We start from the raw sequence: 23017 nt of genomic DNA on the forward strand, positions 1-23017 counted from the left end.
GAGTACTCATCCATGCGTGGGCCGCAGAGTAGGGGTCTCCCCGCCTCCACCCTTCACAGGGCTCTGAGACCAGAGCCTTCTCCTCCACCTGCCTCTCCCGAGCCAGCTAGCTCCCGTCAGAGAAACATCTTGGCATTCACTCGCTAAATGCACCAGCTCACATACTGCAGTGGGAGAGACTCTGAATCACCTGGTCAGAAAACCTGGGTCCAGCAGACCCTCGGGGAACATGCGCTCAGATATCTGAGGCAGATAAAGTGGGTTGGCTGACCCCGGTCAGAGCTACACAGCGAGACACACCCGGTGAAGTAGATTCTCCCAGGTACCCCTGGTCACAGAGACCTTGAAAGTTACACCTGGTCAGATGCCCCTGCACTGTTTCAGACACTGAAATACACAGGAATTGGTCCAGTGACATCAGACAGGGACTCTGGTTAGAGGCACCGGGCAGATACACCCAGGTGGAATCCTGACCCTGACATAGCCCTAGGCAGGTAGGTACAGATTCACACGATTCACACCCCAAGATACATCTGGCCCCACCCCCAGTCAGATTCACATCCTGAATACCCACAGCTGGCTTAGACCCGCATAGATATGCATGGTCAGGTTGATCGGGTTGGCACACAACGTGGTCAGAGAGACCTGGTCCCCGGAGCCCCACACTGAATTTCCCGGTTGGATGTGCTGGATCTGACACCCGCTCAGATCCCTGGACAGATTCACTCATGAAAAAGGCAGGTAGAGCATGCAGACCCAGGTGGGCAGGTGCTTCCACTCTGCACCTCCCCCTGGACCATCCCCTCTTGTCCCCACAGCCTTCGAGTGCCCTGCCCACAGCCACTACGAGCTCTGTGGCGACTCCTGCCCTGTGAGCTGCCCCAGCCTCTCCGCGCCAGAAGGCTGTGAGTCAACCTGCCGGGAGGGCTGCGTCTGCGATGCCGGCTTTGTGCTCAGTGGCGACACCTGCGTGCCTGTGGGCCAGTGTGGCTGCCTCCACGAGGGCCGCTACTACCCCCTGGGCGAGGCCTTCTACCCAGGCCCTGAGTGCGAGCGGCGCTGTGAGTGTGGGCCGGGCGGCCAAGTCAGCTGCCAGGAGGGCGCAGCCTGCCAACCCTATGAGGAGTGCCGAATAAAGGACGGTGTCCAGGCCTGTCACCCTAAAGGCTGTGGGCACTGTGTGGTCAGTGGGGGCATCCACTACATTACTCTTGATGGACGTGTCTATGATCTGCATGGCTCCTGCTCCTATGTCTTGGCCCGAGTCTGCCACCCACAGCCTGGGGATGAGGACTTTGCCATTGTGCTTGAAAAGAATGCGGCTGGAGATCCCCAGCGTCTGGTGGTTACTGTGGCTGGCCAGGTTGTGGGCCTGGCTCACGGCCTGCAGGTAAGCAGACATGGTCTTGCCCTGGGAATCTGAAAGGGGCCCTGCCTTGGGGGCACTGAGGGGACAGGATCCCACCCTGGGAAGTTTCTGAGACACATGGTTCCCCCTAGGGGTCTAAGGAGGACACTGCCCTACCCCAAAGTGGCCAAGGGGGACACAGCTCCACCCTGGGAGTCTAAGGGGACAGCCTTATCCTGCCTTATCTGTGGTTCTGTGAGTCCCTGACCCACCTGATCTTTCCACCCAGGTCACTGTGGACGGCGAGGCTGTACCCCTGCCTGTGGCTGTGGGCCATGTACAGGTGACTGCTGAGGGCCGCAACATGGTTCTACAGACAGCCAAGGGGCTGCGGCTTCTCTTTGATGGTGAAGCCTACCTCCTCATATCCATCCCCAGCCCCTTCCATGGGCGAACCTGTGGCCTCTGTGGAAACTTCAATGGCAACTGGAGTGACGACTTTGTTCTGCCCAGTGGCACTGTGGCCCCCAGTGTGGATGCCTTTGGAGCTGCATGGCGGGCACCCGGCTCCTCCCAAGGATGTGGCGAAGGTTTTGGGCCCCAGGGCTGGCCTGTGTGCTCCGCAGAGGAGACAGCACCATATGAGAGCATCAAGGCCTGCGGGCAGCTCCGGGACCCCAACGGCCCCTTCGCAGACTGCCACCCGGTGCTGAGCCCCTCTGAGTACTTCCGCCAGTGCGTCTTTGACCTGTGTGCCCATAAGGGCAACAGCTCCTTCCTCTGCCGTAGCCTGGCTGCCTACACAGCGGCCTGCCAGGCAGCCAACAAGGCCGTGAAGCCCTGGAGGACAGACAGCTTCTGCCGTAAGTGCCCGTAGGGTTCCCCAAAGGCCTCCAGACCAGGCTTGAGGATGCCCCCTGATCTGCTTCCAGTCCTGCCTGCATCTTAGGCACAGTCCCTCCCTGTTGAAGGACCTCCACCCTAGCTTCTCCCTCAGCACACCCTACTGGCTTCTCTCTGGCCATCTCGCTGACTGGCCCTTCTCAGACTCCTTCAGGGTCCCGTTCTCCAAAACCTCAGATGCCGTTCTCCTTAGGTCTCACCCTGGACCCTTCCTGTGGTGACCTGGAAGGGTGTGTTGACAGGTCTTTAGCACACACAGCCTGAGTCTGCGACTCACCCAGACCCCACAGTATGGGAACATATCCCCTCACATCCCCCAGGACAAGGCTGCAGCCCTCTCAGATCCCCAGGACTCTACCTCTCAGATGCCCCCAGTGAGGGGGTCTCTGCCTCCTTCAGATCCCCCGGACAGGGCTGTGTCCCCTCCCATCTCTAGGACAAGGCAGTGGGCCCTCATGCCTCTCTGGCAGGGCTGTGTCTCCTTCGTTCTCCTTGGGGAAGGACCCACTTTCAGGGCCATTATCCATCTCCGTGGCCTTAGGTTGGTCTTCAGTGCTGAGCATGGACACTGTCTGTCTCTAGCGCTGACTCTCCTGACTGCTAGCCTCAGGACTCCAGTGGCTTCCCGGACACTTCCTCTTGGGCGTCCTTGGGGTTCTTCGTACCTGCTGTGTTCCCATAAGACATCAGCTTTTCATCCCAAACTTGATCCTCTTATTTCCCAACCCTGGTACTTACCACAGGGCAGCCATACCATCCACCAGTGGCTCAGCCAGAGCCCTGCGCCCCACCCTGAAGGTTTCCCCTGGGTCCTAGCTCTGTTTTTGCCCCATCCTCGCCCTGACCACTCTGCCTATACTTCCCCGATGCAGCTCTGATCTCCCTGGGCCAGCACTGTTTTTCCCTCTGAGGTGATCTCCAGGGCAGGGCCTGGAGCTGTCTTCATCACTTGTGTCCCCAGGGCTCAGTGTGCAGGCATGACCCCACCCTGCCTTCTCTCTCTGCAGCACTCAAGTGCCCTGCCCACAGCCACTACTCCATCTGTACACATTCCTGCCAGGGCTCCTGTGCAGCCCTCTCGGGCCTCACGGGCTGCACTTCCCACTGCTTTGAGGGCTGTGAGTGTGACGATCGCTACCTGCTCTCCCAGGGCGTCTGCGTCCCTGTCCAGCACTGCGGCTGCACCCACGATGGCCGATACTTGCCAGTGAGTAGGGGCTTGAGGTGGGCAGGGAGGGTGGAAGGGCTTGAAGGAGACTCAGAACTTCTGTGCTGACCTACTCAAGGATGGGGACAGAGGAGCCATCCACATTTCCTAGCTGTGACATCTTGTATTAGTTTCCTGTGGCTGTGGTGATAAAATGACCATAAATTTGGTAGCTTAAAACAAGAGAAATTATCCCCCCACAGTTCTGGAGGCCATGAATCAGAAATCAGATCACTGGGTCAAAATCAAGCTGTGCTCAGGGCAGCACCCTCTCCAGAGACGCTAGAAGAGAATCCACTGTTTGCCTCTCCCAGCTTTTGGTGGCTGCAGGCATTCCTTGGTTTATGGTCACATCACTGCAGTTTTTGTTTCTGTGTCATACTCCTCTTCTGTGTGTGAGATAAAAATTCCCTCTGCCTCCCTCTTAGAAGGATATACATGATTGCACTTAAGGCCTATCCAGGTAATCTCTCAATCTTAAATCCTTAATTTAGTCACATCTGCAAATACCCTTTTCCCATATAAGGTAACATTTACTGGTTCCAGTCATTAGGACTTGATATCTTTAGGGGGCTGTATGGTTGTTATTCACCTACTACAGTCCGCTCCCTGAGCCTCATTTTTTTCATCTGTAAAATGGGGTTTATCATCATCCTTGAGCCATCGGTGTCTGAGGATTGGGTGCAGTTTGCACATGAAAGGCACCCACTGAGCACTGGACCTTGCCTTCCACTGCTCAGTAAAATTTACAACAGTGCAGTAGGTAGTACAGCTAAAAACAGTTTAATAATGTAAGTTGAAAGTTAATTTATTTTTGTTATAGGTGATTTATCTTTATTATTTATGTTTTTTTTGAGCTCTTACTCTTGTTACCAGACTGCTTCTGGCAAGGTTTGGGACCTTTTGCATGTCAGGTGACTTCCAGGTTCTTGACTTGTGCAGGAAAAAATTCAAGATAAAGTTCAGGTGAAAGTGAAAGTGAGTTATTAAAGCTTAGGACAGTGAGGCAGGATCAGGAGGTAAACCTGAGATGAGCTGCCACTGCCCACTGCTTTCCTGGTTGTGAGTCTCATCAGAACTCTTAGCAGTGGTTCTCAACCTTGGCTGCGCATTAGAATCACCTGGGAATCTTTTTAAAATCCTGATTTCTGGGCCTCATCCTCCGGAAAGTCTGTTTCTTTGTTACTAATGTTGTGGCCCCATCCCCATAACAAAGAAACAGAATTTCCGGAGGATGAGGCCCAGAAATCAGGATTTTAAAAAGATTCCCAGGTGATTCTAATGTGCAGCCAAGGTTGAGAACCACTGTCTTAGAGTTTAGGATTAAGAAGGCAAAAGGACACACCTGAGGAATGGAGCGCAGGCACGCTCAGAAGAACCGTGCTGGCTGGTGTTCTTTGTCCTGCGGGGTTTTATCTGTTTTCTGTGGGCAGGGATGTTAGGGGAGGTGCTAGGGGAGGATCTCCAGAGTTTTCATTAGATTTCTGGCTGTGTTATTTAGTATGCTGATATTTTTAAATGGGTATATGATGGAGTGTGGCCAGTTTTACCTCTACCTTGAATTAGTCTGGATCTGACTGGGTTTTGTCATCTACCTCCATGACTGTGGTGATTTAAACCATTTGCTCTTAGGCATCTTCAATGAGGGAGGTAGGGTTTTGTGATGTATTAGCTTGCTGTTAATTGCTCAGCCGTTCCGGCCATTTGTTCAACCATTGGTCTCAGTTTCCTCATTCCACTTGCCAGGGAATTTTCCTAATTTCTTACTTACCTACCTCATTACTCTGTGCCAAGTTTGTTACAAATGTTAATTCATTTAATAACCATAAAATCCCATGGGACATTTGAATGATACAGAAATTGCATAGAGAGAAGTCAGCTCCAGGCTACCTATTAGAAAGTGGTGATACTGCGAAGCACAGCCAGCAGCCTGGGCTCCCCCTCTGAACCACTAGGCATCCTACTTCTTCAAAAGCATATTTATTAAATAAAAGAAAGGTGGGTAACCATTCTCATTCATCCCAGTGTTACTAACGGCAAAAAGGTGGGCTAGAGGGTCTGGATGTGCAGGACTTCTGGAGAAAGAGATGCAAACTTATGCTTCTTCCGGTCTCACAGCCAATAGGAAGCCCTCCTGGACCCCCTAGGCCAGGTTAGGTACCTCTGGACTCCCACAGCCCTGTCTGTTTCCACCCCACTCTGCCAATGGTGAAGGGTTTTTTGGATTGGTGCCTCTGGGGTGGAGATACAAATGTGGGAGTCGTCCGTTTAGAGATGGCATTTATTTGTTTTATTTTAAAGTTTTCAAACTTTTGTTTTTAAAGACTTCAAACTAAAGAAAACTTGCAAGAATAGTACAAAGAACTCAACTGTTGCCCTTTTGCCATGTATGCTTTATCATCCTCGCTATATAAATATATATATATATACATTTTTTGAACCATTGAGAATATGTTACAGACACAATGCCCCTTTACCTTTAAGTGCTTTAGCATGGGTTTTCTAAGAATAAGGAAATTTGTTTAATACCACCACAGTACAATTCAAAATCAGGCAATTAACACTGATTCAATACTATTTTTTTTTTAATATATTTTATTGACTTTTCACAGAGAGGAAGGGAGAGAGATAGAGAGTTAGAAACATCGACCAGCTGCCTCCCGCACATCTCCCGCTGGGGATGCGCCCGCAACCCAGGCACATGCCCTTGACCGGAATCGAACCTGGGACCCCTCAGTCCACAGGCCGACGCTCCATCCACTGAGCCAAACCGGTTTCGGCCATAATGTTCTTTATAACAATCACCCACCCCCAGGATCAGGTCCAATTAAGGAGCAGACACTACTTTTAGTTTTCATGAGATTTAAAAAAATATTTATCTTTATTGTTGAAAGTATTACAGATGTCCCCCTTTTTTCCCCATGGACCCTCTCCTCCACCACCTCCCAGGCCTTCACCACACTATTGTCTGTGTCCATGGGTTATGCATATGCATATGAATTCTTTGGTAAATCTCTCCCCACCTGAGATTCGTCAGTCTATTCCATGTTTCTATGTCTGTGGATCTATTTTGTTCATCAGTTTATTTGTTGAGATCACCAGATAGTAAATAAGATAGAAAGGAAAAAAAAGATCTAAGGACTGAACCTTGGGCAAGGAAGCATTTAAGATTTGGGAGGAACTTGAAAATGGGTGAAGAAAGAGCAGTTGGTTACGTAGGGAAAAAACACACAGGAGAAAGTAGTTTCCTAGAACTGGATTTCCAGGGCCCTATGTTCTGGACTGTGGGTGCCAGGACTCTGAGATGTTTCCTGCTCACCCCTACCTGTGTCTGTTAGCTTTTGCTGGGTTACAGACTACCCCAGAACTTAGTGGCTTAAAATAGCTATTTATTTAGTTCACATTTCTGCAACCCTGCAGTTTGGGCTATGCTCACCTGGATGGTTCTGTTGTCCTCTAGGCTCTCTCATGTAACCCTAGTCCCCCCCTAAGTTAGCTTGGAGCTAGTTTAGAGTGTCGTCAGTGGGGATTGTTGTCTCTCTTGCACAGGCTCTCTTGTCCTCTGGCAGACCCAGGCTTGTTTTCACGGTGGCTGGGAAGGAGAGTGGGGGAGAATCTGTAATGTCTTGAGGTCTTGGCATGAAACTGACACAGCACTGTTTCTGCTGCATTGTGAAAACCAAAGCATAGTCTTAAAGCCAACCTGGATCCGTGGGGAAGGGGAAAGAAACTACATTTCTTAGTGGGAGTTGATGCAAAGTGATCTGCATGTGTCCAGAAGGTTGAAGGATTGTGGTCATTGTTGCAATCGACCACACCACGGTAACCTGGCCCCTCTCTGTGCACAGGTGAACTCCTCCCTGCTGAGCCCAGACTGCAGTGAGCGCTGTTCCTGTTCCTCAAGCACTGGCCTGACATGCCAGGCAGCTGGCTGCCCTCTGGGTCGCGTATGCGAAGTCGAAGCTGGGTCCCGGGACTGCTGGGTCCCCCCTGGTCTCTGTTCCCTCTCTGTGGGCACCAACCTCACCACCTTTGATGGAGCCCACAGTACTGTCAGAATCCCTGGCATCTACGAGCTCTCTTCCCGCTGCCCAGGAATACAGAAGACCATCCCCTGGTTCCGTGTGCTCGCTGATGTCCACTCTTGCCATGACAAAGTTGAAGCTGTGGGTCAGGTTCACATCTTCTTCCAGGATGGGCTGGTGACTGTGACCCCAAACAAGGGCGTGTGGGTAAGCCTTGGCACGAGGGCGTGTCTCCCTTGGGCTTTGTCTTCCTGTTGCGGTGTCCCTCCATTCTTGGCTGCCTGTCTATCTTGCTCTCTGTTTTCTTATCTAGATCTCTACAGTTTGGTCTCTGGATTTGGTCTAACCAACTGAGCTACCTGGCCAGGGACATTTACTTGTTTTGATGTTAGTTTTGACTCTTGGTTGCAAAAGACAGAAAATCAAATTCAGATTCCCTTGAGCAAAGTGAATTCATTGGCCCACATAATTAGAAAATCCAGGGAGAGAGCCTCAGGAGAGGCTGGGTCCAGGTGCCCGGGCAGTATTGTCTGGATGTGTATCTTCATCTTTTAGACTTGCTGTTTTCCAAATCATCTTCATTTTCTGTGACTCCTTACAATATCCCCATGACACAGGAACTATGATTATCCTCATTTATACTTTCATGTATAATGAGGGAAACTAGAGCCCGAAAAGGAAAAGTCATTTACTCAAGTCACTCAGAGAATGCCTGGGAGACCCAGGCTTGAACCCACCAGCACCCATGCTCTTAACCACTTTGATGGGAACAGGGCGCTGGTGGTAAGTGTGTAGATACAAGGAACCAAGATGGATTCCAACTACAGTGCTCAGTGGGAATTTCCACTGACACTGTCAATCACAGGCCACATGATCCTTCTGCTTTCTCTTAGGGACCCCTCAGGCCCATTGTTCGCATCAAGAGTCCGTTCCAGCCCCACTGCCCCCTCCATTCTGCCCCTTGACTTCCTGTCACCTACAACTGCCTTTTCTTTGCTAAACCCATGGTTCTCATCACCCCAATTCCAGATTTCTGAGAGAGAGAATCTGTTTGGCTTAACAGGACTAATGCTGACTCATAGTCTCCTCATTTATAGTTCATATATGGTAGAGCCCATGACCCAGGCACAGATGTCAGGTTGCACTAACGTTCCCAGATGAGCACATCTCTGTTTCCACGACCTGTCTATTGATTGCAGAGATGTCCACTGGTGTCTTCTAGGCCCAGTCGGGAGAGAAAGTCCAGGCTGCACACACTCCTCCCCCAGTGGATGGTTTACATCGTGTGTGCGCGTGTGCGTGTGTGTGCGCGCGCGCGCGCGTGTGTGTGTGTGTGTGTGTGTGTGTGTGTGTGTATTTATTTATTTATTTACTCCTCAACTGAGGATATTTTTCCATTGATTTTTAGAGAGAGTGGAAGAGAGAGGTATATTGATGTGAGAGAAACACATTAATTGGTTGCCTGCTGCAAGAGTCCTGACCAGGTCCCGGGCCGGGGAAGAACCTGCAACTGAGGTACATGTCCTTGACCGGAATTGAACCCGGGACCCTTCGGTCTGCAGGTTGACACTCTATCCACTGAGCTAAACTGGCTAGGACTAAATATATTTTTATTGATTTCAGGGAGCAAGGGAAAGGGAGAGAGAGATAGAAACATCAATGATGAAAGAGAATCATTGATTGGCTGCTTCCTGCAACCAAGGGTTAGAGCCCGCAACCTGGCATGTGTCCTGACCAAGAATCAAACCGTGACCCCCTCATTCATATGTTGACACTCAACCATGGAGCCACACTGGCCAGGCAGGAGTTCTCTCGTTAGTGTACTCTGGACCAATCAGTCCTTTTCTCTGGCCATCTGCTTGATTCATAATTCAGGTTAACAGACACCTCCTCTTTCAAGAAACGATTCTCTACACAGCCAGTAGATCCATTCTAAAATTATAAAATGGCCAGAGCCGGCTTGGCTCAGTGGATGGAGCGTCGGCCTGCGGACTGAAGGGGCCCAGGTTCGATTCCGGTCAAGGGCATGTACCTGGGTTGCAGGCACATCCCCAGTGGGAGGTGTGCAGGAGGCAGCTGATCGATGTCTCTCTCTCGTCGATGTTTCTAACTCTCTGTCTCTCTCCCTTCCTCTCTGTGGAAAATCAATAAAATATATTTTAAAAAAATAAAAATAAAATTATAAAATGGATCAGGTCATTCTGCTCTTTAGAACTCTGCAGTGGCTTTCCCAGAACAGCGTTCCAAATTCAAGCCACCTCCCTTCCATGCCCTACAAGTCCTTGAGAGAACAACTCCTGGCCTCTCCAGCCTCATTCCCTGCCTCATTATGCTAATAACAGGCCAAACTGGCCGGTATGCTATTTGTATAGAAAGCCAAGCTTGTTCCCACCTCGGGCTTTCTCATTTGCTGTTCCCACTGCAACAGTGCTCTTCTCCCAGAGACTCTAAGAGTTGGCTCCTGCTCGTCCTTCAGGTCTGAGTTCCAGCATTGCTCCTACAGGGAGATCTTTCCTGATAACCTGCAGACACTCTCACTCTTCATCCCAATCTCAATGCTATTACTCTCTTTTATTCCCTTCAAGGCTCTTATCACTATCTGAAGTTATCCATTATTTCTTTGTGTTTGCCGCCTTCCTTCATCACTAGACATGATCCTTAGATGGGCAGGAGTCCTGTCCATCTTGGTCATTACTTTGTCGACAGTACCCACATCAGGGCCTGGAACCTAGGGGGTGCCCAGGAAAAGTTTGGTTTTCTGACTACATTCAGCCCTGTTCCCTCTGCATCAGTCCATGTGCTGGGTAACACAGATGACTCAGACCCAGTCCTTATACTTTTAAAGCTTGAAGCCTGGTTAAACTTTCCATTCACCTCTCCAGCTCTCCTTCGCTGCATCCATCCCTTCTTCTTCTCTCCCTCCTTCTAGCCATCTCTTCTCCCACCTCTTTCCATTTTTCAACTCTCTCTCTTCTTCCCTCCCTCCCTCCCTCCCTCCCTTCCTTCCTTCCTTCCTTCCTTCCTTCCTTCCTTCCTTCCTTCCTTCCTTCCACCTGTCTATTCCTCCATCCATGCATCCATCCATTCATCTATCCATCTTTTCAGATCCATCTACCTATCTTTTCTATCTGTCTACATCTCTCTTCAATCATCTGGCAGAGGAAGACTCAAGATACTAAAACATTTAGAAAAAAAGAACTTTCAAACAAAGTTCTCTAGAGAGTCTAACTTTAGAAGGATTAATTCATCAATGAAAAAAGATAACAGTTATATAAAGGAAAAAAACTCATAAGATTACCAGGTTAACTGAGTCTACAGCCTGTGATAGAGAAACAGTAATTTTCTCATGTGATCATTATGCTTGCTAGGGCATTACTTGGCTTCAGACATCAGCATTGAAGCAAATAAGGCGTGAAGTTACTTTTGTTAGGGAACCACTAACTTACAGGACATGCTCAAGGGTTCTTTCATTTTGAAAACAGGATGACTCTGGGGTTTGATTGATTGTTGGTCTATCTGGTACAAAGTAACCCCTTGTATATATATGCTTATTGATCTGTTGATCCATCTCTGCATTCATCCTCTCTCTAATCTTCTCTCCGTCCATCCAAATCTCCAACTAAATTATGTATCATCTCTCCATCCTTTCAGGTCTTCATCTGTTTCAGCATCTGCTTCTCTGCTTTTGCTCCTTGAACTTGTTATCTTGCTTGGGGTCTTCATCCTGGTAACATCCCAGCTCTTCTGTGGCTCTAGCCTAACTTCTGTGTCTCCCGCCCCCCCCCCCAAAAAAACCCACAGGTGAATGGTCTCCGAGTCCGAGCAGATCTCCCAGCTGAAGTGTTAACATCTGTGTCTGTGAATCGGAATCCGGATGGCTCCATGCTAGTCCAGCAGAAGGCAGGGGTCCGGGTACAGCTGGGCACCAATGGGCAGCTGACCGTGATGGTCAGCCGTGACCACGCTGGGATGCTGTGTGGTGCCTGTGGAAACTTTGATGGGGACCAGACCAATGATGGGCATAACTCCCAGGGAAATACAACAGTGGAGCACTGGAGAGCACCGGACTTCTCCCCATGGTGAGGATGTAGCATGGAAGCCAGTTTACTTGGGGCCAGGGCACCTCGATCCTCATGGGAAGGAAGCAGTTGGGTGGGTGCTCAGTCTGTAAGAGCAAGTGCTAAGTGTCTGTGTCTCTTGCAGTCGTGACTGACCAGTTATCCACTGGAAATGAGGACTTCAGGACCTGATCCCTCTGGAGGCTGCAATAATTCAAGGATGCACTGTATCACTGTGTATTCCTTCCCTGCTGAGCCGCTAAGGCTGATTTTGAGAGCATTGAATAAATATCTTAAGCTAAGCTGCATGCCATGTGTCTTTTTAACTATATACATATATATTTTGTTGATTTCAGGGAGGAAGGGAGGGTGAGAGAGAGAGAAATATCAATGATGAGAATCATCAGTCAGCTGCCTCCTGCACACCCCCCATTGGGGATGGAGCCCACAACCCAGGCATGTGCCCATAACCTCCTGGTTCATAAGTAGATGCTCAACCACTGAGCCACACTGGATGGGCACCCATGTGTTTTATTCCTGACTTCCTGCCTGCATAGTAGGGTCAGATGCTTGGGGAATCTGGCGCATGATGAATGTTTATTGGTGGGTGAAAGGATGGATGGATGGATGGGTGACGACATAGGTGGGTGGATTGGGAGAGGGATGGATGAGGGAATGAGGAGATGGGGAAATGTATTAGAAGAATGGGTGGATAAAAAGATGTATGATTGGATGGAGGGCAGGAGTAGAAAATAGAATAGGTCTAGCTTTACCATTTCTTTTTTATTAAATATATTTTTATTGATTTCAGAGAGGGAGAGAGAGGAGACATCAATGAGGAGAATCAGTGATAGGCTGCCTCCTGCACACCCCACAATGGGGATCGAGCCTTGCAACTCGGGCATGTGCCCTGACCAGGAATCGAACCAGGACCACTTGGTTCATAGGTCGACCCTCAACCACTGAGCCATGCCAGCCTGGCAGCTTTATCATTTCTAACCCTAGCAAGTTAATTTCTCTGTCACTTAGTTTTCTCATGTGTCTTAGTCCATTCAGGCTGCTGTAACAAAATACCATACAATAGGGCAGGGGGTTATAAACAAATTTATTTCAGGCTCTGGAGGCTGAAAAGTCCAAGATCAAGGCACCAGCAGAGTCAGTTCTGTTGAAAGCTTGCTTCCTGTTTCATAGATGGCTGTCTTCTTGTGTGTGTTCACATGGCAGAAGGACAAGGGAATTATCTGGGGCCTCTTATAAAGGCACTAATGTCATTCATAAAGGTGCCACCCTAATTGTAACTGGACAATCAATGGGTCCGTGTTGCCTGTCACTACTTGAGCCAATTAAGCAGAGACAGGGGTTGAATCACATATGAGCGCTTATTCCAATACTGCCGGCAGCATGGGAGAGCAGCAGTTCATCCACAAAAATCTGCTCTGCAGCCCTCCCTCCCCCATAAGCCAGCTGCTTATATAGGGTAAGACAAAGATTACACGGGGAAGTAGGGATTACAGGCATGAGGAAGTAGGAGACTGGGGTGAGGGGGACTCCATCGTTTGGGCAACAAGGTTGTTAACCTTTCTATGATAATAGGCAGTTCTTGAATGGAATGATTTCAAGGTTGATTCCCAGGTCCAAGGCTGGCTCCCAGGCCCTGGGGGCATACAACTCCCAGCCAGGTCAGAATGTCCTTACTTTAACCAACACAAGGCAATTATGGTTAACAGAACATGATTAATATTTTCCACAACCATAGCTAGTCCCCAATATTCTATTTTGCCCCTAACATAATGACCCAATCCTCTCCCAAAGGCCTCATTTCCAAATACCATCTCATTGGGGATTAGGTTCCAACATAAGAATTTTGAATTGTTCCCAGTGGATATTGTTTCTGTGTCCTCTCAGTGGACAGAAGTAGGAAATACATACACACATAAATACAAGTCCAGGAGTTCTTGCTGATACCTCCAGTTCCAGTCCAAAACCGCAGCGTTCTGGCTTTCCCAATTTCATATCTGTATCTCCTACAACAGTGAGAAACCTGGGCTCTCAACATATTTCATCTTTTACTCAATCCTCCAATATACAGAGACTATTTCAGAACTGCCAATCCATGCCACTGTAAAAAACAAGCCTGTTAGGTAGAGTTCTGTATTTGTTTGTAATTCTTTTCATCTTTAGACTAAGGGTATATATCAAAGTTCTGTGTTAAAAAGTTACTTGAGTTAGTACTTTCCCCCTTCAATGGGGTTTGTTATTCGTTTGGAATATAATTTGGTAATTTATAAATAGAGCTATTTTATTCAATATTTTTTGTTTTAACCTATGAAAATATGTAACTAAATTTTTTTAAAAAAGAATTTTGAGGGGACAGAAACTGTCAGTCAATAGCATTATATTTAAAGTAGTATTTATCATCCAGAGTTGGAATGAGGATTTAATGTGTTTACCCAATCCACAAGGAAAAAATTGAAGTCTCTCTTCCTTCCCAAACGTGTCCCCACCTTCCTTATGGATAACCTTCCCCTCCTCAGTGAGTAGCACAACTCAGTCTGGCAGCCAGAAAATGGGAACTTATTCTTGCTTTCTCCCTTCCCTTTGCCCTCCACTCAGTTCATCAACATATCCACTTAGATTATATCAAAACATACCTGATTATATCAAAACAAATCTGCCAGCCTTTCTTCTTTTTTAAAAAAAAATATATTTTTATTGATTTCAGAGAGGAAGGGAGAGGGAGAGAGAAACATCAATGAAAGAGAATCATCGATTAGCTGCCCCCTGAACAACCCCTACTGGGGATCAAGCCCACCACCGGGGCATGTGCTCTTGACCATAATCGAATCTGGGACCCTTCAGTCCGCAGGCCACACTCTAGCCACTGAGCCAAACCAGCTAGGGTTGCCTGCCTTTCTTATCATGCCCACTGTCACCACCTGGTGCACTTGGAGGAAAGATTTGCAACATACCTAATAAAGGATTAATATCTACAATATGCAAATTAATAAGAAAAAGACAGTGGTTGAGTATATGAACAAGCAAGTGACAGAAAAAGAAACCTAAATATGTTGTATGCATTTAATATGTCAGGTTATTCTGAGCTTCACAATAATCCTACAAAATGAGTACAGATATAAAGAAATAGGCTTAAAAAAAGAAAGAAAGAAAAGAAATAGGCTTAGTGAGGTTAAATAACTTGCCCCAGGGTAAACAGTTGATAATGATGGAGCCTGGATTGAGTGTGTCACCAATGCCAGTCCTTTCCACTGACTCTGGCTGTTGAGTCTCGCCTAGATTCAATTTCCTTTCAAGAAAAAAAAAAATTAAGAGGTCCTAAAAATAAAGAAGAATAAGCAGCAATCCAATAGAAAAGTAGGCAAAGATCTGAACAGTTCATAGAAAAAGAAATACAAATGCTCCTTAAAGATTAAAAAATGCTTGTTTCTGTCCATAGTAAGAGAAATGCAAATTAAATGACCCAAAGACACCACCTCTCACCTCTCAGATAGGCAAAAATACAAAAACTCAACATTATATTTACCGAGAAACATATGAGGAAAAGAATACTATCATGTTACCAATAGAAATAATGCAGCAAAATGTGGCAGTATCTAGCAAAATGACAAATGCATTTTTCTCTTGACCCAGCACTCTTACCACTAGGAATCTAACCCAAAAATACAATGGCAATAAAAGGCTGTAAGCCAAAGGTTGTTCACTGCATTGCTCTTTATAATGGAAAAAGACTGAAACAACTCAGATGTCCATCGTAGGGGACTGGTTGGTTAAATTACACTCCATCTACATGATGGACAACTATGCAGATAAATGAAAACCATAAACGATCTCTAAACACTGTTCTGGCATTATCTCCAAGATATGTTGTGAGGTGAAGAAAGCAAAGTTAGAACAGTGTACATAATAAAAGAGACCTAAGAGAAGGACCAAGGGGCTGGAGTACCGGTACTGTCCTATTTGTTGACCAGGGAGATGATTATGTGAGTTATTGCCTTTGCAATGACTCTTAAAGCTGCACAGTTGCATGCATCTCTCTGTAAGCATGTAGTACCTCAAGCAGTTTTAAAATCAATAAATTTTAATCTCAATTATAATCTCTGAGGATTCTTGGCCAAAGAAATGGAGAGAGAGAGAGAGAGAGAGAGAGAGAGAGAGAGAGAGAAAGGACAAAGAATGCAAATGATGGGTAGTTAGGAACCTGATTTGAACAAGCAGCAATTTTTTAAAATCATATTTTTAGACCATTGAGGAAATAGGAATGTAGACGTCACCCGATTATTAAAAGAATTTCTTAAAAAAAAAAGAATTTCTTGTTAATTTTTTTAAGTGTGATAATGTAAGAAAATGTGTTTTTTTTTTTAAAGAGATGCATAGTTAAGTATATGGGGTAAACAGGCATCATATTGGGATTTGCTTTAAAATACTCTAGCCAAAAATAAAAAAGATGGTGCAATAGATAAGGCTGACAAAGTGTTGATAATTGTTAGGGTTGTGTGATATGTAAGTGGAGGTTTCTTGTATTCTCTACTTTTGTGTAGGATTTAAAATTTTGTTTAAAATATTTTTTAAAAATATTTTTGTTGATTTCATAGAGGAGGGGAGAGGGAGAGAGAGATAGAAACATCAATGATGAGAGAGAATCACTGATCAGCTGTCTCCTGCACGCCCCCCACTGGGGATCGAGCCTGCAACCCTGGTATATGCCCTGACCCGGAATCAAACCATGACCTCCTTGCCGAAACCGGTTTGGCTCAGTACTGAACCATACCAGCCAGGCTAAGCAGCAATCTTGGTGTCGTACAGGGCTGCAGTCATCTGAGGCTTAACTAGGGCTGAATGATTTGATTTCCAAACTCACTCCCAGGGAAGTGCTGGTGGAGCTAAAATATCATAAAACCCTAATACGCAAATCGACTGAACGGTCACTATGATGCGCACTGATCACCAAGGGGCAGATGCTCAATGCAGGAGCTGCCCCCTGGTGGTCAGTGCACTCCCACAGGGGGAGCACCGCTCAGCCAGAAGCCTGGCTCATTGGCCAGCGCAGTGGTGGCAGGAGCCTCTCCTGCCTCTGCTGAAGTGCTAGGAGCACCAAGCAGGCGGGCGGTAAGGAGCGAGGGGTCCCAGACTATGAGAGGGATCCTGAATTGCGAGAGGGTGTAGGCCAGGCTAAGGAACATCCCGCCCCCCTCCCTGCACCTCCCACCTCCAGCCCAGTACACGGATATCATGGACCAGGCCTCTAGTGTGTGTGTGTGTGTGTGTGTGTGTGTGTGTGTGTAATGTTTCACACAATTATATATATATATAAAATTGATTTCAGAGAAGACGGGAGAGGGAGAAATAGAAGCATCAACTATGAGAGAGAATCATTGTTTGGCTGCCTTCTGCATGACCCCTACTGGGGATCAAGCCCACAACCTGGGCATGTGCCCTTGACTGGAATCAAACCCAGACCCTTCAGTCCGCAGGCTGACACTCCATCCACTGAGCCAAACCAGCCAGGGCAGTAAAATATTTTTAATTAATCAGGTCGTGAAGGTCCCAGTCATAATAGCCTCTGAAGAGTTCTGAATACTTGGTCCTCATTTAGTTTTTCACTGAAATGTGTACATAAGACTAACCCTTAGGATTCTGCTATGGCCATTTCTTCATTCAGTAAATATGTTTGAACACCTACTATGTGTTCAATCTGAGATGTCTTGTGTTAGGCTGAAAAATTCTCCAGAAAGACCTATCAAGATTAGAGGGCTGAAACTTTCATCACCTGCCACATCTGGGAAAGAGAGAGAGACTGGAAGATGAGTTAATCACTAATGGTCAGTGATTGAACCAATTGTTCCTATGTAACAAAACCTCCATAAAAATGAGCTTTGGAGAGTTTCTAGGTTGGTGACCACATTGAGGTGCTTGAAGGGTGACACTCCTGGAAAAGGCATGGAAGCTCCACGCTGCTTCCTCCACACCCTGCCCTGTGCCTCTCCTTCAGTTAGCTGTCCCTGAGTTGTATCATTTATAAGAAACCAGTAAAAGCATGTAAATCATTTTCCCGAGTCTCATTAACTGTTCTAGCAAATTACCAAACAGAGGAGAGGGTTGTGAAAACTGATTTACAACCAGCTGGTCAGAAGTATGGGGGACTTGGACTTGCCACTGGTGTCTGAAGTGGGGGCAGTCTTAAGGGACTGAGCCTTCGAACTGTAAGAACTGATGCTCGTTCCGGGTAGGTAGTTGCCGGGAGCCGGTCCATCCTTGCTGTTTCAAGGGACCTGGCATATATGGCATACTGTCCTTAATATGTTTGGTCACCTACTTGGCACTATGTGTTTTAACCAAGGTCACCTCTCTGAGAAAGGTTGTTTCCCCAGGTAGAGATTTTCCCCTGAAGTTAGGGAGGGAATAAAACCTCTTAACTAAGTGCCAGGCGGGTAATTAATCACTTTAACTACAAACAATCATGCTTAAGCTACATAATCTTTACTCCCTGGAATGGAGATAAGAAACGCCCTAACCTTTGGAATAGAGATTGATAGGATTGGAATCAACTGGTATAAATACAGATGTAACAAGAACACAGGACTCAGAACTTACACACAGAACTTAGAATACAGAACTTAGACAGAACCTAGAGAGGCAGAACCAAGAGACAGCCCCGAGACACAGAACTTAGAAGACAGAACTTAGAGACAGAAGAACTTTGCTGGAGAGAACATGGCAAAAGATCCTGGACAGAACCGGGCTACAGAACTTGGTTGGAGAACCTAGCAAGAGAACATGGACACAGAACTTGGCTGGAGATTGTGGCTAGAGATCCTGGCAAGGCTGCTGATCAACTGAATGCTGTCTCTGTGTCATTCCTTCTTCGCCGACTCCGTCCACACCTTTGGGGACCCCTGGACCTGCTGGGGTCGGACCCCGGCAGGTAGTGTCTGGATTGAACTGAATTGTAGGATACCAGTTGGAGTCTGAAGAGACTTGGAGAATTGCTTGGTATGGAAAACTCACATATTTGGTGTCATAGTGAAAAGTATGAAGACAGAAAGAATTTCTTTTACAGCATATGAGCTAATAGGTGCAGTTGGCTGGTAGAAATGGAGATAGGAGGATATTGAAGTTCTCTTGTGATTGCTTCTACCTTCTCATTCAAGTAGGAAGCAGGGTCATCAGATAAAGAGTAACAGAGGAGGGGAAGGCTGCTTTTAAAAAATGTACGTTTTTATTGTTTCCTGTAGTTTTTTTTTTTGAGAGAGAGAGAGAGAGAGAGAGAGAGAGAGAGAGAGAGAGAGAGAGAGAGAGAGAGAGAGAGAGAGAGAGAGAGAGAGAGAGAGAGAGAGAGAGAGAGAGAGAGAGAGAGAGAGAGAGAAAAGAAGGAAGAGGGAGAGGTAGAAATATCAATGATGAGAAAGAATCATTGATCAGCTGCTTCCTGCACACCCACTACTGGGGATCAAGCCCGCAACCAGGGCACGTGCCCTCACCCGGAATTGAACCAGCAACCTCTTGGTGCATGGATTGATGCTCAACCACTTAGCCATACTGGCTGGGCCAAGGTATTTTGTTTTGTTTTGTTTTAATCCTTATATGAGGATATGTTTTGTTTTACTTTTTTTAGAGAGAAACATCAGTTGCCTCCCATACGTGCCCGACTGGGGATCAAACTTGCAACCTAGGTATGTACCCTGACTGAGAGTATGTTCACCTTTTTGGTGTACGGGACAATGTTCCAACTAACTGAGCCACTCAGCCAGGGCAGGAGAAGGTTTTGGAAAGAGGAGAAATTGTAAAATAATCTTTCAGGAAAATATGTCAAACCACTTTGGAAAACAGTGTGTCAGTTTCTTTAAAAGGTGAACATACTCTTAACCCCGGGGACTCAGCCAATTGATTCCTGGGACTCTTTTCAAGAAAAATCAGCCGAAACCGGTTTGGCTCAGTGGATAGAGCGTCGGCCTGTGGACTGAAGGGTCCCAGGTTCGATTCCGGTCAAGGGCATGTGCCTGGGTTGCGGGCACATCCCCAGTAGGAGATGTGCAGGAGGCAGCTGATGGATGTCTCTCTCTCATCGATGTTTCTAACTCTCTATCTCTCTCCCTTCCTGTCTGTGAAAAATCAATAAAATATATATTTTTTTTAAAAAAAGAAAAATCAAAGCTTATGTCCACACATATATTTGTATACATGAATGTTCATAGCAGCATTATTCACAATAATCCCCAAACTGGAAACAACTCGAATGCCCATCAACAGGTGAATAGATAAACAAAATGTGAAAGATCCATACAATGGAATTCTCAGCAATAAAAAGGAATGATCTACTGATACACTTAACAACATGGAACATAAAAATGACAAAAACTGGACACATGATGCTACATATTATATGATTCCATTTGTATGAAATGGGAGTGTCCCGAAATGGAATTGTGGTGATGGTTGCACAACTGTATAAATTCATTAAAATTCACTGAACTGTACTTTTGAAACAGGTGGGTTTTATGACATGTAAATTGTATCGTAATAAAGTGCTTAAAAATTAACACAGGTTCCCAATACAACTAATAGGGGGAAAATAATATGGGAAAATGAATGGGTTAGGGACATGTGCCGGAAAGTCTGGGCAGCTTAGGGCCCACTTGGGTTTGTGGTCATGAACACAATGTGAGACCAGTCAGAGTGGGTGTGTTTTTCTCCATCCACATTCAGCTGCCAGGGTGCAGGTGCAGAAGGTGAAAAAGACAAAGTTAGAAAAGAATATGTTGTGTGAGCAAAGGAGTGGTGATGATGATGGGTGGGAGCCAGGCTGGGTAGTCATGAGGGGGTGAGGGCGGGGGAAAAGGTGGTCAGGCTAATGAATTGTTGGGGCTGTGACGGTTGGAGCAATAACTCTAGAGGGAGTTAGCTGGAGAGACAGGAGTGATGGGCAGAGAGCGAGATACATGTAATTAAAATTCCATAGGGGCTGCGGTTTGGGTGCCATCATTGTCTGGGAATGGGTCTTTCTCCCCAACCTGGTTGGGACCTCTGGGCTGCCAGTCACCCCTGAGTCCCCCACACAAAGTCCAGGTGTGACTGTGAGAAGGAAGGGTTGGGTACACGACAGGATCTCTAGAGGAGAGGAAGCCAAGGCACCAAGAGGCCAGAATAGTCCAGGATATTTAGAAATCACCAAGAATTATAATAGGAGCAGCTTGAGTGGCAGGGAGCCTGGAGTTAAAATAATGACATGACTTGGGAGGTGATAGAGCAGGCAAAAAGGATGGGAAAAGGTGCTATAGAATGTATAAGCTTCAAAGTTAGGGGCTTAGAGAAGAGAGAGAGTGAATGGTTTAGAAGTGGCAATGAGGAGCAAGGAGGATCTTATCCCATCTAAGGCCTGTTAGGCATGAGAGTTGAGGAGGAGAAAAACAGCCCCGGCTTAGAAGGTCTGCATGAAAAACATGTCTTCAGGAGAGAGCTAGGATGTGTTTAGAGAAGGAAGGCAAAGGAAGTTAAGGGTATGGAGAGGCATTTGGAAAAGCCCTCGGTGCCCACCTCATCCCAGCCTTAACCATTCTGCCTGTATCTTCCCCATTCCAGTCCTGACCACTCTGGGCTGATACTGGCTGGGGACCAGTCTGTCTCCCCCACTGGACTGGCATCTCCAGGAGGTCAAGGACTAACTAAGATTGTTTCAGTCAGCATTGTGTGCCCAGCACAAGACCAGAAGGCACCCACTAATTACTCACTGAGAGTGCTAATTTCAGGTCTGAGGAGCAAGTTGGCAGGTGAAATACCTCCAAGCCAAGAGATAGTGCCAAGATTCCAGAAACCAGAGCTGGCAACCTTAAATCTGCTCTGTACTCTGAGTATTTTTGTCCTTTAAGGAAAAAAAAGGTTTAATTGGAAGGCAAACACTAAAATTCGTAAGTATGGGCCATTATCCTGGATCAGAGCCATTTGAATTATAACACCGCTCCTAGAAATCTGGAATAGACTCAGCAGATTTTCCATGTTGATAAATTTTCAGGAATGATTCTGTGCTCTGGAACAGCCTTCCCAGAGAACTCAAAACACCACTGAACACTCACTCACTCTGCCAGGCCCTGTTCTAGGTGTGAGTGAAACAACAATGAAAGACCAGGGGATTCTCCTGGAGGTTATTTGTAACTTCTTATAATAGCACTCTTTGGATTTGTGGAAAGAATTTAAGCATAAATATTAATATTATAAAAAAATTCTCAATACTTATGCAGAATCTGCTCAATCTTCAGCCATTTCTCTGCCCGCACCCTGATCTTGTCTACCCTTGTCTTCTACCTGATCCATTGCAGAAGGCCCCTCCAAGGCCTTCCTGTTCTTATCCCTACTCCCACACTCTGTTTCCCACATGCAGCCAGAGTGACCCCCATGTCAGATCATGCTTATGCTGTGTTCAGGACCCTCCCATAGGTCCATCCCACGCAGAGTAAAAGCCGAAGTTCTCACCATGGTCCAGGAGGCTGCACACAATATCTTGTTACCTTTCTACCTTCATCTCCTCCCACTCTTCCCCAACCACACTGCTGTTTCTCCAACTCTTGCTCCCTTTCCTGCCTCAGGGTCTATGCACCTGCAATCCTCTTTGCCTGGAACTCTCTTCCCCAAGGCAAGAGCTTGCCTCACTCCTCATCGCCTTTAGCTTTTTGCTTGTTGGATACCCCGTGAGAAATTTCACTCCTCCCTCAACGGTCCCTATCCTCCTCCCTGCAGGTATTTTCTCCAAAGCACCCGTATTGCCTTGTAACAATCAACATGTTTGGTGTCTCTTTCTCCATTAGAAAATGAGTTCCAGGCCTGGCTGGTGCGGTTCAGTTGGTTGAGCGTCCTCCCCCGAACCAAAAGGTGGTAGTTCGTTCTGGTGGGAGCACGTGTGTAGGTTTTGGGCTGGTTCCCCAGTAGGGGGCATGCAGGAGGCAGCCTTAGATGTTTCACACATGGATGTTTCTCTTCTCTTTCTCTCCCCCCGACCCCCGCGCCTCTAAAATCAAATATATATATGGCTAAGATGCAAAGTATCGAGTGGGGATTTGCGTGTCTTGTTTACCGCTGTATTCCCAGCACCTAGAAAAGTGTCTGGTACAGACAGGCGCAAAGTTAATGCTTTTCTAATGTATTAATGGGAGTCCAGAGTCGGTCCACGTTCTTGAGGATGGAAATGGGTCAGGGAAAGGTTTTGGGGGTAGAGGGGACCTTAGGGAGTTACCTAGGACTAGAGAAGAGGGGCAGAGGGCGCAGCCCACGCGAAGGCTAGAGATGAGCCCTGATTACTGGAGTGCTCAAACCTGTGAAGGAGGAAGCTTGGAACAGAGTCTCTGCTCTAGCAGAGGTAGCGCCCAGCGGGTCCCGAAGCCCTGAGCTCAGGCATCCCGCCCACGGAGCGCAGGGTCTGGGCGGGGCTGGAGCTCCGAGGGGCGGGGTTACGTGATTGCGTCACACGTCG

At 47.1% G+C, this 23017-nt stretch overlaps 1 protein-coding gene across 1 annotated transcript in view; it reads left to right on the top strand.

The window, feature by feature from the left end:
• The window catches only part of FCGBP (Fc fragment of IgG binding protein), a 43488-nt gene extending 31645 nt beyond the window's left edge, over positions 1 to 11843 (top strand). The window contains exons 16-21 of the mRNA XM_015563859.1: positions 769 to 1390; positions 1638 to 2211; positions 3259 to 3458; positions 7307 to 7690; positions 11285 to 11562; positions 11687 to 11843. Coding sequence (XP_015419345.1) covers positions 769 to 1390; positions 1638 to 2211; positions 3259 to 3458; positions 7307 to 7690; positions 11285 to 11562; positions 11687 to 11696 — 2068 coding nt within the window. The 3' untranslated portion in view covers positions 11697 to 11843. The remainder of the gene's footprint in view (positions 1 to 768; positions 1391 to 1637; positions 2212 to 3258; positions 3459 to 7306; positions 7691 to 11284; positions 11563 to 11686) is intronic.
• Positions 11844 to 23017: the final 11174 nt, after the last annotated feature.

Source organism: Myotis davidii, unplaced genomic scaffold (genome assembly GCF_000327345.1).
Source record: "Myotis davidii unplaced genomic scaffold, ASM32734v1 scaffold178, whole genome shotgun sequence".
Taxonomy (NCBI): Eukaryota; Metazoa; Chordata; class Mammalia; order Chiroptera; family Vespertilionidae; genus Myotis; species Myotis davidii.